The sequence below is a fragment of the Anopheles darlingi genome, chromosome X (genome assembly GCF_943734745.1).
Source record: "Anopheles darlingi chromosome X, idAnoDarlMG_H_01, whole genome shotgun sequence".
Taxonomy (NCBI): Eukaryota; Metazoa; Arthropoda; class Insecta; order Diptera; family Culicidae; genus Anopheles; species Anopheles darlingi.
Window position 1 is genome coordinate 7,150,964 of NC_064873.1, and position 12,701 is coordinate 7,163,664.

Below are 12,701 nucleotides of genomic sequence, written 5' to 3' on the forward strand. Positions count from 1 at the left end.
ACTTATCTATAAAAAATATATTCATATGTATGTATATGTAATGTATATGTATATGTATGTATATATGTATATAGGTGTATGTATGGATCTAATCATATACCCTTTAAGTTTTGTTAACAGTACATCTGAATCTGAAGTTCGGCGTACGGGTAGTGGTGGTGGTCCACCACCACCACCACCACCACGCGCTACAGGAAACAACCAATTTTCCCTCCTTCCTTCCCTCCGGTCCCAACCATCCATTTTCCCTACTAGAACCACACTACACACAACAATAGGCAAACCAGTGGGACTGGGGTGCCTTCCGTCGTAGCGATCGACCTCCTCCCTCCCTTCCCCCCCACCCCCTTCCCCCTTAGATCCTAGAGAATTGTTTTGGCCCGGTCCCCTGGCTGGCAAGTTGAACATTGAGTTATTATTGTTAAAAATGTATCTTCTCCAGATTGACCATGTTATTGACCTTACGCGCGCGCGCGCGCCTGTGTGTGTGTGTGTGGGGGAGGGTGCAAATGTGCTGAAGGTCGCTGAGAGGGAGCAATGGCGGAAGGTCGCTGAGAGGGAGCAAATTCTCTCTGATATTGTCACGAGTTTTAGCATTGGTATGATTGAATGCAGGGGTCTCAAAGATGCGCGCCCGGCGAAGGTAGGCTTCCTTGTCAAACAAGGGACAAGTCAACAGCATACAACAGCATACTGTTTATCTGGCCGCTAATCGGACACTAGGTGGCCAGTTTTCTGGGCCTGCCATACGAAGTGACCGGTTAGTGGTCGGTTCGCGGCCGGTTAAACAGTAACCGCGACCGCCTTGCGCTTGCTGTGGTCGGCGATTTCGCTTGTATGTTATCTGTATACAAGTTCTATGTAATTGTATTACAGGTATATGTTGTGCTTAGTGATTGGCGATTGAACTGCAGTGACTGTAGTGCTCTTAAAATAGAATGACAAACATCATCGTCATCATCATCATGAACTTCGTTCTACAAATATTTCAATTCTTTGAACATTTTCTTTCTGCTGGTGCGGCCCGCCAATGCCAATGTGCGTTTGAGACCCTCTGATTTAATGTATGTGATGTGTTAACTAGAGAAAAACAAAATCCTTTCAATCGCCCTTCTTTTGAGGGGGAAGGGGACTCAACCTATCTCTCTCTTGCTTCCTCTCTATCTCTCCCTCCCTCTCTCTCTCTCTCTCTCTCTCTCTCTCTCTCTCTCTCTCTCTCTCTCTTTCTCTTTCTCTTTCTCTCCTCTATCACGTGCTTTCATATTATTTTAGTGTGTCTGATTGTGTAAAAATTCTCGGTTTAAGATTACTGATTGCTTTCACTTCCTTGTGTAAAGTGAGTGAGTGAGTGTGTGTGTGTGGAGAAGGGGGAGTGGTAATACGGGGTTAAGGAGTGTGGGAAAGACCGGCGAAACCGGTGGTGGTTTTGAAACTAGCCGCAGTTCGGTTGTAGTCTCCTGTAGGAAAGGGGTGGTGGGAAGGAGGCTTGTGGTAATTGTGCTATTCCTTTGCTATTCACCCCCACAGGTCTGCCAAGCCTGCTCCGAGCTGACGTATGATAGCTAGACCATAGGGATATGGCTACACCTGCCCAAATAATCCAAACCATTGTATTAATTATTCTTTCATCTCTCTTTCTCTTTCTCTCTCTCTCTCTCTCGTTGTGCAACATACACTAGCTCGCGCTCGAGAATCACTAGACCGGTGGAGTGAAGATATGTGTAGTACAAGTGAGGATTGGAGGACTAAATGTAGGAATGATGTACCTGTTTTTTTTTTGCAAAATAGACAGCTCACCTCACCTATACTCTCAACGTCAAGGTCTGTTTAGGGATCAGGGAGCAGGAGTAGTCCCTAACTGCCAACACCTTCGAGAAACAACAGTAGTTTTGCGCCGTGTTTAAATGACTCCTGTGTCCCTCCGTGTCCAGCAACGTCAAATCATCCCATCATCATCATCATTTGCATGGTCTCTACCATCTCTATCATCTTTTTCATCCTCATTAACACCATCGTTATCGCTTCTTAACGTTCTGTTTTGTCTTAAGTAATCAGTAGTTTTTTTTTTTTGTTTAATGTAAGATTGTGCAAACGCACGCGGTGGGTTGTACTGGAATGGTAGCGATCGGTGATCGTAGTGGATGACTAGCCAAAGTACGTCCATCGATTGTCACTCTCTACACTTTCGCTCGCTCGCTCGCTCGCTCTCTCTCTCTCTCTCTCTCTCTCTCTCTCTCTATCGCTCTCTTTTTCCCTACCTCGCTGCTACTCGATCCAATCTTTCGCATACTACTCTCTTATTCATCGGTCGGGGATCAAATAGACACGAGGATCGCCCAAGGATGATCGGATTAAAATGCAATAATCAATACTCTTACACCTATATACTAACACTAACATACACGAAATGCGGCACTCCGGTTTGGGACGACGGTGTTGGGCATCGGAGAGGGAAGCTGCTGGAGTGTAGGTAGTGGTGAAAGTACGGGAGGGGGAGTGTTGCCCGAGGGAGGAGACTGTTTCACCCAGCGCCCGTCCCCCGGAGTGCCGCTAGAAAACCCGTACAGCTTAAATATTATGTATATATTATTAAGAAATGCCTCCGCAGGATCCCCCTCCCTCTGACAGGGCCGAGTTTTGTGTGTCTGTGTGTGTGTGTGTGTTTGTATTACGTGACAACAATGGTTCGTACCCCACCTACACCCGGTTCTCACATCTCGGTGTGGCCGACACCTGGCATCTGGCACCTTTTGCGTACGCAGATTGCAGGTTTCCTTTAACCCAGTTTCTGCATGTGTGTGTGTGCGTGCGTACGTGCGGTGAGTGTCGAGTTTAGTAAACTTAGGGGGTTCCCTCTCTCTCTCTCTCTCTCTCTCTCTCTCTCTCTCTCTCTCTCTCTCTCTCTCTCTCTCTCTCTCTCTCTCTCTCTCTCTCTCTCTCTCTCTCTCTCTCTCTCTCCCTCGCTCTGTTATATTGCTCTGCGATATATGGCCTCGAAGTCGGACTCGGATTACAACGCTGATGAGACGCAAGGTCGAGGAACGCAGCTCCGCACGCCCAGAGGCCCCTTTCGATGGCTCGGACACTCGCCTTTTAAACCGGAGAGCCCGATGGTAGGAGAGTAGAAGAGGGGTGCGGGCGCGATCACGCGGGGTTGGTTACGATAAAGAGAGACCCTTAAGAGTATAATTCTCACGATAATTCGAACGATTCTGCTGCGATCTTCTCGATCTTCTCCTCCTCCTCCTCTCACATCTCACAAAAAGGCTTTGCTTCACATTGGTGGGATTGGTTTTTTTTTCTTCTGTTTTTTTTAGTTTGTTTTTGTGTTTTACGTTTACGTTACGGTTTGCAAGACACACGGTCGTAGACCTTCCTCAGCATTTCGGTGGAGATTGAGTTGATCTCTCTCGGATGGAAGCGACCACCTCGGTCGTTTCTTCTTCTTCTTCCTCTTTTTCTTCTTCTTCTTCTTTTTCTTCTTCTTCTTCTTCTTCTTCTTCTTCTTCTATTACTACTACTGTTTTTTTTTCTCCATCTTCAGCGTCATCGCGTTAGCAGATCTCTTTGTTTGTTTGTTTTTTTTTAATGATATTGGCAAAGTCAGCAGCAAGACAGAGGGAGCCAGGTGAGTGCCCGTGCGTGTGTGTATGCATGTGTGTGTTGTGATGTGCTAGTAAAGTGTGTTAGTCTAAATATTAATTAGTATTCACTTCAGTTCGGTTTCCTGCCGCTAGGTGCAGCGATGAGAGCTCGAGCAATTAGCACTCGCAGGCTCATTCGTTCTTTTCGTCATTCTCTCTCTCTCTCTCTCTCTCTCTCTGTCTCTCTTTCGTTCTCTCTTTCTCGGTGGGTAACAGTAGATCTCGGTGGGGCCGGTATGTGTTATGAAGTCGAAGCTTAGAAACTTACAACCGAAGCCGACAGTATGTGAATGTGCCACTTGCGTGTACGTGTGCGTGTTTGTGTGTTTTTTGGCACTTGGCCATGGCACTCTCCTCCTCTCCTCTGTCTTGCTGTCTTGCGTCGATTTGATGGGCGATTGCTTACTTCACGAACAGATCCTTTAGGGTGGAGCAGAGCGACGAGTCGCACGTGTCGTTGGAATCGTCATCATCGGTGGCTTTGCCGAACCAGCTCGAGGTGGAGGACTTCTTGGAGGCCGAGCGGCCCCCCGCCCCTCCATCCTTCCCACCACCACCACCACCGATGAGTGTTTTTTTCGACAGCAGCGAAGTGCCGGTACCGGTCGGCGGTGCCGAGCCCGAGCCGGCGGACCCGGACCCAGCACCGACCGAGGACGACGACGACGAACCGGTGATGAAGTTCTCGATCGCGTGACCGATCATGCGCGCATCGACGATCGCACTCCTGCCGTCCCATTTGAGTTTGTTGAGCGGCGACCGGGACTCCTTGGCCGCCGACGACGCTTTGGCCGACGACGACGACGTCGACGACGACGACGACGATGTCACCGACGGTTTGCCAGCACCGGCGTGGTGCTCCGACTGCTTCGGTGGATCGAGGATGGTAACGCGCGCGGTGGCGGAGCGCGTCTCGCGCCGCAGCTTCTCCAACGCCTCGTTGGCGAACGTAAGGGTGGCGCTCGGGCTCTTCAGAGACGATTTGCGGCGAGCCATCGGCTGGTGGCGCTTGGTAAACCAGCCCGGCTCGACCGACGAGCGCTCCGTATCGGTCGCGTTGCCCGGTGACAGTGCACCACCAGCACCACCCGTCGCCAGCTGCTTGATGCTGTGGTACAGCGAGCTGTCAAAGCTGTTCGAGCGGTTCTTTCGCAGCTTCTCGCCTGTGGTTGTGGCGGCTCCTGGTAACTGCAACAACCCCTGTGAAGCGGGTGCTACGCCGCCCGTGACGTCACACCCGGACGTCACACTGGAACCGGTGGGTGATGCGACCGACGTCGTCGCCCCGGTCGGTGTCTTGAGCAGCGATTTGAAGGGCGCGGTAAGCGGTGTCAGCGGACTGGGGGCGTCCTTCTCGCCGCACCGGTTGATCTCGGTGGCGGACGAGGCGAGCGACGAGAGCAGCGAGATCAGATCGGTGTTGGTGCACACGATGCCCATCCGGCCGGTTTTCGGTTTGGCAGACGTGGCGGACGATCCAGCCGCCGTCGCTGCCGACGCCCCCACCGACCCACCACCCTCACCGATCGCAATCGGCGTTAGGGAGGCGGCAGTGGCGGCGGCAATCGCTCCCGAGGAGGGGGAAACCGGCAGCTCCGAGGCACGCCGGAACGACTGGATCGGCGGGAGGGCGGTACCGACAAAGTCCGAGTAGCGCCGGTTGGTGTAGCGCATCGGTGAGCTCGACCCGGTACCGGCCTCGTCCAGCGTTTGCACCTCGCACACCCGCTCGTTGCTCGTGTTCCACAGCTTCATGCGGGCCTTGCGCGCCTGCACGATATCGTCCATGATGTCGAGCTGCAGGTTGTGTATGCTACCGCGGTGATCCGTCGACGGTGGCGGTCCGCTGTTGCTCTCGCGCCGCGAGTATGACGCCGGTCTGCCCGGGAGTCAAAAAAAGGAGGGGGCAGAGAAGCTGAAGCTGCTGCAATTGTTGTGCAGGGGGAAGGTCTGGTGTTTACTTACCTCTGGCCGCCCGCCGCCGGTACCGCGGCGATCGATTCGCGCCGGCTCCGCCCGAACATGGTCGGCGGTACGCGGCTAATCGTGACGACCGAGTGGCGCCGGCCGCCCGGTTGCGGTGCCGGTGTGCTGTAGAGCGTGGCGAGGAAGGCCTGTTCGCGGGGCGACGGGCCCGAACCTTCGCCGCCCCGCTCCGACAGCCGCCGTACCTGGCTGGCGGTGATGCCGCTCGTGCACGGTGGCGTCGGTAGCGAGTGTTTGCGCGTTTCCCGTGCATCGCGCCACGGCGACAGCAGGTACGGGTTTTCCGGTGACTCGATGTCGAGGCTCTGGCGCTGCGACGATGCGGTGCTCGTCTCCTCCGCCTTCTCGCAGTTCTCCGACTCCTCCACCACGATCAGCGGTTCCTGGTTGCCGAACGCGGACGTGTGCGACGATCGCCTCATGCGAAAGAACGCATCTGCAGCATCGTGTGTGTGTGATAGAGAGAGAAAGAGAGAAAGTGAGTAGGGGAGGCGAATGCGGGGTGTTCGAGGGGCACAAAACACACAGCAACAGCCGACTTACCCATGCTGTGTGCGGTGATGCCTGGTAGGCTGACGGCCCAAGATACGGCCAAGCGGTGCTCCGGTGCTCGCTACTCTCGCCAGCTACTACTATTACTACTACTACTTCTACTACTACCACTACTGCTGTGTAGTGCAGTGCAGAGGGATTGCGTTCTCAACAGCGAGCGGGGAGGGGCTCGCAAAGCTGCACTCGTGCTGCGATGCTGCAAATGTCTCCCAGGAAACCTACGCTCTATACAGACGCTTAGGTTCGCGGTTTTTTTTTTGACACTACTCAGCGCTGCGCTGCCGGGAAAGAAAGGGAAAAAAGTCGAATCGAAATCAGAACCCAGCACCAGGCACTGTGGCCGGGGGAGAGGGAAAGGGAGTAGAACCAGCCCAGTACAGCGCGAACAGCCTGCCTAAGGTCTTCCGAATTCAATTTCCTCCCGGGAGCGATGCTACGATCCAACACAACCCTCCGTTCCGGATCGTAATCTAATTCCTCGAATTTATGACGATGTAGGGGAGTGTGTTGCTGTTGCTGTGAGACACTCAGATAGGGAGAGAGAGAGAGCGAAAGAGAGAGAGAGAAAGGACGTGCTGGCCCCCAAAACATCAAGAGACAGCGAGGAGAGAGCCCTTGTGAACCAATCAGTACAGAACGTACGCAATATGGTTCGCTTCGTGTCCGGGAACTGTCTCGTCGATTAACGATGACCGTAGGGGCCAACAATTTAACCGACACACACCCCCTCTTCCTCCCCCCCTCCTCACTCGAGGGGATGTTTGATTGGTGGTTGTATAGCGCGGGTGTATTGCGGACCAGGATCAGCCGATCCTGGCAGGATGGACGTTTGGTTGGAGTTGAAGTTGCTCGCCAATGCCTTGGATGCTCAGGATGCCCATTGCCCAAGAATGTCTCTTGGGCCATCAACTGGGCACACTGGCAATGCTACAGCCTGTATGACGACACCAAGGACCGCACGCACACACACACACAAGCACTCACACTTGGGTTGGAAAACCTTTTGAAAAGTCGTAGCAGAAAGGGAGGAGGAGATGAGGCTGAGGGGATGCTGTGCCAAGAAGCTCTAGGATGACCGACGGCTAATTACATTTCGGGGCGGGGGGGGGCTGGGTGGCGAACCAAGGAGCGCCAACCAAGTGCAAGCCAAGGGCACCACCGCAAGGGTTTTTTTTCGAAGCGGAAGGATCGAGGATCGTCGGCGACAGTGGGGGGCGATACAATCACGTCACGCACTCACGCACAGGTGTCAGTGTCCAGCATCCATCTTGGCCCGTGGCGACGGCGGCGGCAGCAGGCTACAGGTGCAGGCTACAGGTGCAGACCATCCGCCATTCGGGTGAAAAGTCAGTCTATAGGCGGAGGAGCTAACCGTGCGAGCGTGAACAGGACGACAGTGTAGCGGCCATTCAACGACAAGGAGACAAGAGAGAGAGCGAGGCAGTGAGAGGCCGAACGAGAATCGAGAAGATGATGGGAGTAGAGTGCTGGGGTAGAAGATGGGGGGGGTAGGGAACCCCCGCTAGTAGGCTAATGGATGGACAAAACATGGTCTCAGGCCTTCAGGGTCTGCAAACCATTGGTTTCCCCGTATTCTACCTCGCGAGTCCTCCTCGCCTGCTGTGCCTAGCCGCTACCACTAGAGATTGATGCACACACACGCACGCACACACACACACAAACACGAACGCACACACAGGTACAGGTATTCGCTACCTGCGGTGGTCGCCGGAACACTACTGCGCGATTTCACTGTGCAACCATGGCCACTAGGCAGGGCAGGTCTCGGGCAGGTGGAGCTCTTTGTCTTTCGCTTCCAAGTTCGTCTTTCGGAGCTGCTGCTGCTGCTTCTGATGATTGCGGCTGGCTATTGCTAATGCTGGTGTTGTTGGTGGTGGTGTTGGTGGTGGTGGTGGTGCTGGTGGCGGTGGTGGTGCTGATGGTGCTGGATAGGCTTAGAGCGAAGCGATGGCGTGCAGAAGCGAAGGAACATCACTGCACCGCGTAACGGTTACGATGCTGCTGACGATGGGTGCTGGGCTGTGTAGAGTTCTGACCTACCTACACCTGCACTGCCTACAGCAGGACCTGCTGCTGTTGCTGCTGCTGCTCCTGCTGCTGTTACTGCCACCGCTCCTGCCTCTGCCCCTGCTACTGCTGCTCCTGCTGCTGCTAGGACTCTCGGCGTGCTCTCGTCTCACGAGAGACACACGAGCTGCGGCGTAGAAGACGATGAAGCAATGTACTACTACTGTTGTTGTTGCTGTTGCTCGGTTATGAGAGAAGCTCCAAAAGAGCCAGAGAGCACGCAGCACGCAACCAAAATGGCTGCTGCGTCGCCGTGCGTAGTAGGTTGTCAACATGACCCTCTGTGTGTGTGTGTGCGTGTGTGTGTGTGGCTCAAGCGGACTCGCTTCCGAGAGCGCTCTGCTTGGGCCGACGATGGAGGACGATGGATCTGCTGCTTCTTCTTCTTCTTCTTCTTCGAAGGAAATCCGTTCGCTCGTACTCAAGGAGACTGTGCCCTGCAGCCCTTCGCCCTTGTTCAACCCACCCTATCCATCCCTCCCCCCCCCCCTTCCCCTCCCCCTGCGCATGTTGCATGTCGATCTGTGGTTCAGCGATGGTCGGAAGGGGGACATGCGAGCGAATATTTACATTCCGTCAACTCCAGCCTCCTTTCTCCATGAACCAACCCCCTCCCCCGTTCCCTTCACTCCCTTCTAGCCCTCCCCAACACCACCATCACTCCCCCTACTTCGCTGACGCTCGTCCCGGACGGGAGGGATTTCCGCGAGCAAATATTAAGCACCGACTGCGCATGACGTCTGCGTGCTCTCTCTGCCTCTCTCTCTCTCTCTCTCTCTCTCTGCCTCTCTCTCTCTCTCTGCCTCTCTCTCTCTTTTCTATCAGTGTGACACGGGAAGTTTGCAAAATGATGAACCGAGCAGAACGACGAGCTCCGAACCCATCCTAAGCCATCCTAACGTTCCCCCTAACGTTCTCCAGGACAGGAGCCAGGAGGAGTCGGGAAGATGGTCGATAAACAGTTGCTTAGCACGCTTATCACATGATGCAACACGATGGCTCCGGTGTTCTCCTCACCACCAGTGCCTCAGGGCATTGCGTATTGCGTAGCGAGAGCGGAATGAATCTATCTATCTGTACGCGATTGTTCCGGGCAACCCGCACCCCACGCGGTGTGTTTGGTGTCGATCAGTGCGTGTCCTGTCACCCCGTCGGACACGGTGGGATAACGAGACGGAGACCGCTTATCATGCACGGCACGATTACTGCGACGGGAGTCTGGAGCTGGTGCACAGCAGCAGCAACCCCGTTCCCCGATGCAATGCTCTGGCGAGATCGGTCTCCAGACTATCTGGTCTGAAGACACAACACTTCAACGGGAGAGGGGAGGTGGTGGCCTTTCTGTATGGGAATGTGCCGTTTGGCGAATCCGCACAATCAAATGCTTATCATCCTTCCAGCTATCAGCTCTTCGGAAGAGCCATTTACCGAGGCTGTTGCCGCTGCCGCTGCTGTTGCTGTACGGCTTCGAATGCCGAAAAGATCTTGAGGATGAAGGGGAGGGGCAGCCAGCGAGCTGCGTAAACAAAAGCCTGTGTAAGCACGGCTATCAGTCAGACACGTCACAAGGGTGTCTCTCCGAAATGAAGCAGCGTGTTGGAAGCGCACTCGTTTCTTTTTCAAACCCCGGGGGGGCGGAGGGGAGAATCCATGGCCATAGCCAGATAAGATGGACGATCGAGCAGCAATCGAGCTTTGCTATTCGGTCCTTCGATAAGAGCGAAACAACACCACTTGGTGCGCAACGCAACTGCTCGGGTCTGCTTGCCAGGCGGTGGTCGTTGGAGATGAATGTACATTTGCAGGCGTTACTTCTCCGTACGGAAGCAGAAATGGTAGGAAGAAATTTCACCGGTGCAAACAGGCATTCGTTGCACAACCATTAGCGCGAGGCCGGTGGTGGTGAAACGAGTTTTACCGCAGCAGCAGCAGCAGCAGCAGAGCCGGCAGAACAAGCCGGAAACCTGTTTGACTGTGTGCACCACGGATGCACCACGATCACAGATCGCAACGTGACGTGACGTAGGCGCAGGTAGCGGCACGACAGTTTCGGGGTAGTAAATCCAGCGCGGCAGCGAGCGTCAGCGGGCTTATCAGCCTCTGGTCTGTGTGTGTGGTACTCGGCTCGGCTCGGCGACACGCACGCACACACACACACACACGCAGCCACAGTGGAGAAGGCCGCAAAACGGGGGCTCGGTCGCTCGGTGCAGCAGCCTGTTGGCCAGTTGGAAACACTCGAACAGCACTCCATCGTTGTCATCGTTTCGAAGCTGATTACAGCTGTAGCGCTGCGATAACGGGAGAGTGAGACGACGGAGACGACATCGACGACGACGACGACCATTCAGTTACCAGCTCAGTTGCCAACAGACTCCAGTCGGTACCGGTTCCCTCCTGGAAGCAGACCAACCAGCTAGCAGAACATCAACCAACCGTGCTTGTGCCCTTCGTGCCAACAATCAAACAAGTACCCCCAGTACACACACACACCCGAGTGACAGCTGCTACTAGCCATGCTAGGAGCGTTGGTGCGTTGTGGAGCGAACACGACGACCAGACTGCAACCGATCGTACGTAGCGCCGTACGGAGAAGCGCCCAAACACCGGTGAGGATTGTGCGCACGATGGCGACCGGTCCGGGTTTCCTGGTCGATGACAGCCGGTACGGTTTTCTGCGCGAGCTCGGCCTCGACCGGCTCAACAACGGTGTGTACGATGGTGCGTGGGTGGCGGGCCAGGGTGAGATAGTCCGTTCGATCGATCCAGCATCCGGGCGCGTGATCGCCGAGGTTGCCACCGGCAACGAGGCGGATGCGGACCGGTGCATCGCGACCGGCGTACGAGCGTACGAGGAGTGGCGCCATCTGCCGGCCCCGTACCGTGGCGAGATCGTACGGCAGATCGGGGACGAACTGCGCAAGTACCGGGAACCGCTCGGACAACTCGTATCGCTCGAGATGGGCAAAATCCGGGCGGAGGGCATCGGCGAGGTGCAGGAGTTTGTCGACATCTGCGACTACGCGGTCGGACTGTCGCGTATGTACGCCGGCCAGATACTGCCATCGGAACGGGCCGGCCATACGATCCTGGAGAAATGGAACCCGCTCGGGCTGGTAGGTATCATCTCGGCCTTCAACTTCCCGTGTGCCGTGTTCGGCTGGAATGCAGCAATCGCCCTGACCGTCGGTGACTCGGTACTGTGGAAGGGTGCACCGAGCACACCGCTCGTGAGCGTCGCCACGACACGCATCGTGGCGGAGGTGTTGCGCCGGAACAAGCTGCCACCGGTGGTGACGCTTTGCCAGGGTGGTACGGATGTCGGGCGCCGCCTGGCGTCGGACGATCGCGTCCGGTTGCTCTCGTTCACCGGCAGTACGGCGATTGGGCGCGAGGTCGGTGTCGAGGTGCAGCGGCGGTTCGGGCGCGTCCTGCTCGAGCTCGGCGGTAACAACGCGCTCATCATCAACGAGGATGCCCCGGCCGAGATGGCGCTTGATGCGGCCTTCTTCGGTTGCATCGGTACGGCCGGGCAGCGCTGTACCAGCACCCGACGCCTCATCATCCACGAGCGGCTGTACGAGCAGTTCCGTGGTAAGCTGGTGAGCCGGTACGGGGCACTGCTCAAGCGTGTCGGCCATCCGCTCGATGCGGCCACACTGTATGGACCGCTGCACAACGAGCGGGCGGTCGAGGCGTACCGGCAGACGATTGCCGAGGCGGTCCAACAGGGTGGCCGGATCGAGTGCGGTGGCAAGGTGCTGGAACGGGAAGGCTGCTTCGTTGAGCCGACCATTATCTCCGGGCTCGCCCATAACGCACCGGTCGTGCTACGGGAAACGTTCGCACCCATCGTTTACCTCTTCAAGGCCCGCAACCTCACCGAGGCCATCGAGTGGAACAACGAGGTCGACCAGGGGCTCTCCTCATCCCTCTTTACCGCCAACGTACTGTCCGCGTTTCAGGTAAGCTCCAGGCACCAACGCTTCTTACGCTCTCTTGCTCTAACACGCTCCCTTTCTTTTTCACTCTTTCAGTGGATCGGTGAGGCCGGTTCGGACTGTGGTATCGTCAACATCAACACCTCACCGTCCGGTGCCGAGATCGGGGGTGCGTTCGGAGGCGAAAAACATACCGGTGGTGGACGCGAATCGGGATCGGACGCTTGGAAGCAATACGTGCGCCGCTCGACCATCACGGTCAACCACTCGCCCAACCTCCCGCTCGCCCAGGGCATCGTTTTCGAGTGACAGTGCCCGCCCCCTCTTCCCCCAAACAATCTTCCGCCAGCTCTTGTCCCACCTAACACAATTTAACCAATAAAAAAAACGCACCGATTATTATTGGTGACCCATTATTGTAAAGGAAATTGAAAAACTACTTCATTTCACTGACTTCGTGCTTTTACCCAGCGTTATTTAGGCTACGCCG

The 12,701-nt window shown here is 55.5% G+C and overlaps 2 protein-coding genes across 3 annotated transcripts; one reads left to right on the plus strand and one right to left on the minus strand.

Moving 5' to 3' along the window:
• Nucleotides 1–2,418: 2,418 nt before the first annotated feature.
• LOC125956256 (uncharacterized protein DDB_G0271670-like) lies at nt 2,419–8,290 on the minus strand. Of its 2 annotated transcripts, none has more exons than XM_049687953.1 (4): nt 7,782–8,290; nt 6,174–6,460; nt 5,610–6,066; nt 2,419–5,523 (listed from the first exon to the last, which is right to left on the minus strand). In XM_049687953.1, exons 2-4 carry the CDS (start codon nt 6,175–6,177, stop codon nt 4,047–4,049), a joined length of 1,938 nt encoding a protein of 645 aa, XP_049543910.1. In that variant the 5' UTR covers nt 6,178–6,460; nt 7,782–8,290; the 3' UTR covers nt 2,419–4,046. The 2 variants fall into 2 exon arrangements, with proteins under 2 accessions (XP_049543910.1, XP_049543900.1); XM_049687943.1 differs by having other exon boundaries at nt 6,174–6,455; nt 7,427–8,290.
• A 2,187-nt stretch (nt 8,291–10,477) lies between these two features.
• On the plus strand, nt 10,478–12,627 carry LOC125956264 (putative aldehyde dehydrogenase family 7 member A1 homolog). Its single transcript, XM_049687968.1, has 2 exons — nt 10,478–12,235; nt 12,308–12,627. Exons 1-2 carry the CDS (start codon nt 10,787–10,789, stop codon nt 12,518–12,520), a joined length of 1,662 nt encoding a protein of 553 aa, XP_049543925.1. The 5' UTR covers nt 10,478–10,786; the 3' UTR covers nt 12,521–12,627.
• The last annotated feature ends 74 nt before the right edge of the window (nt 12,628–12,701 follow it).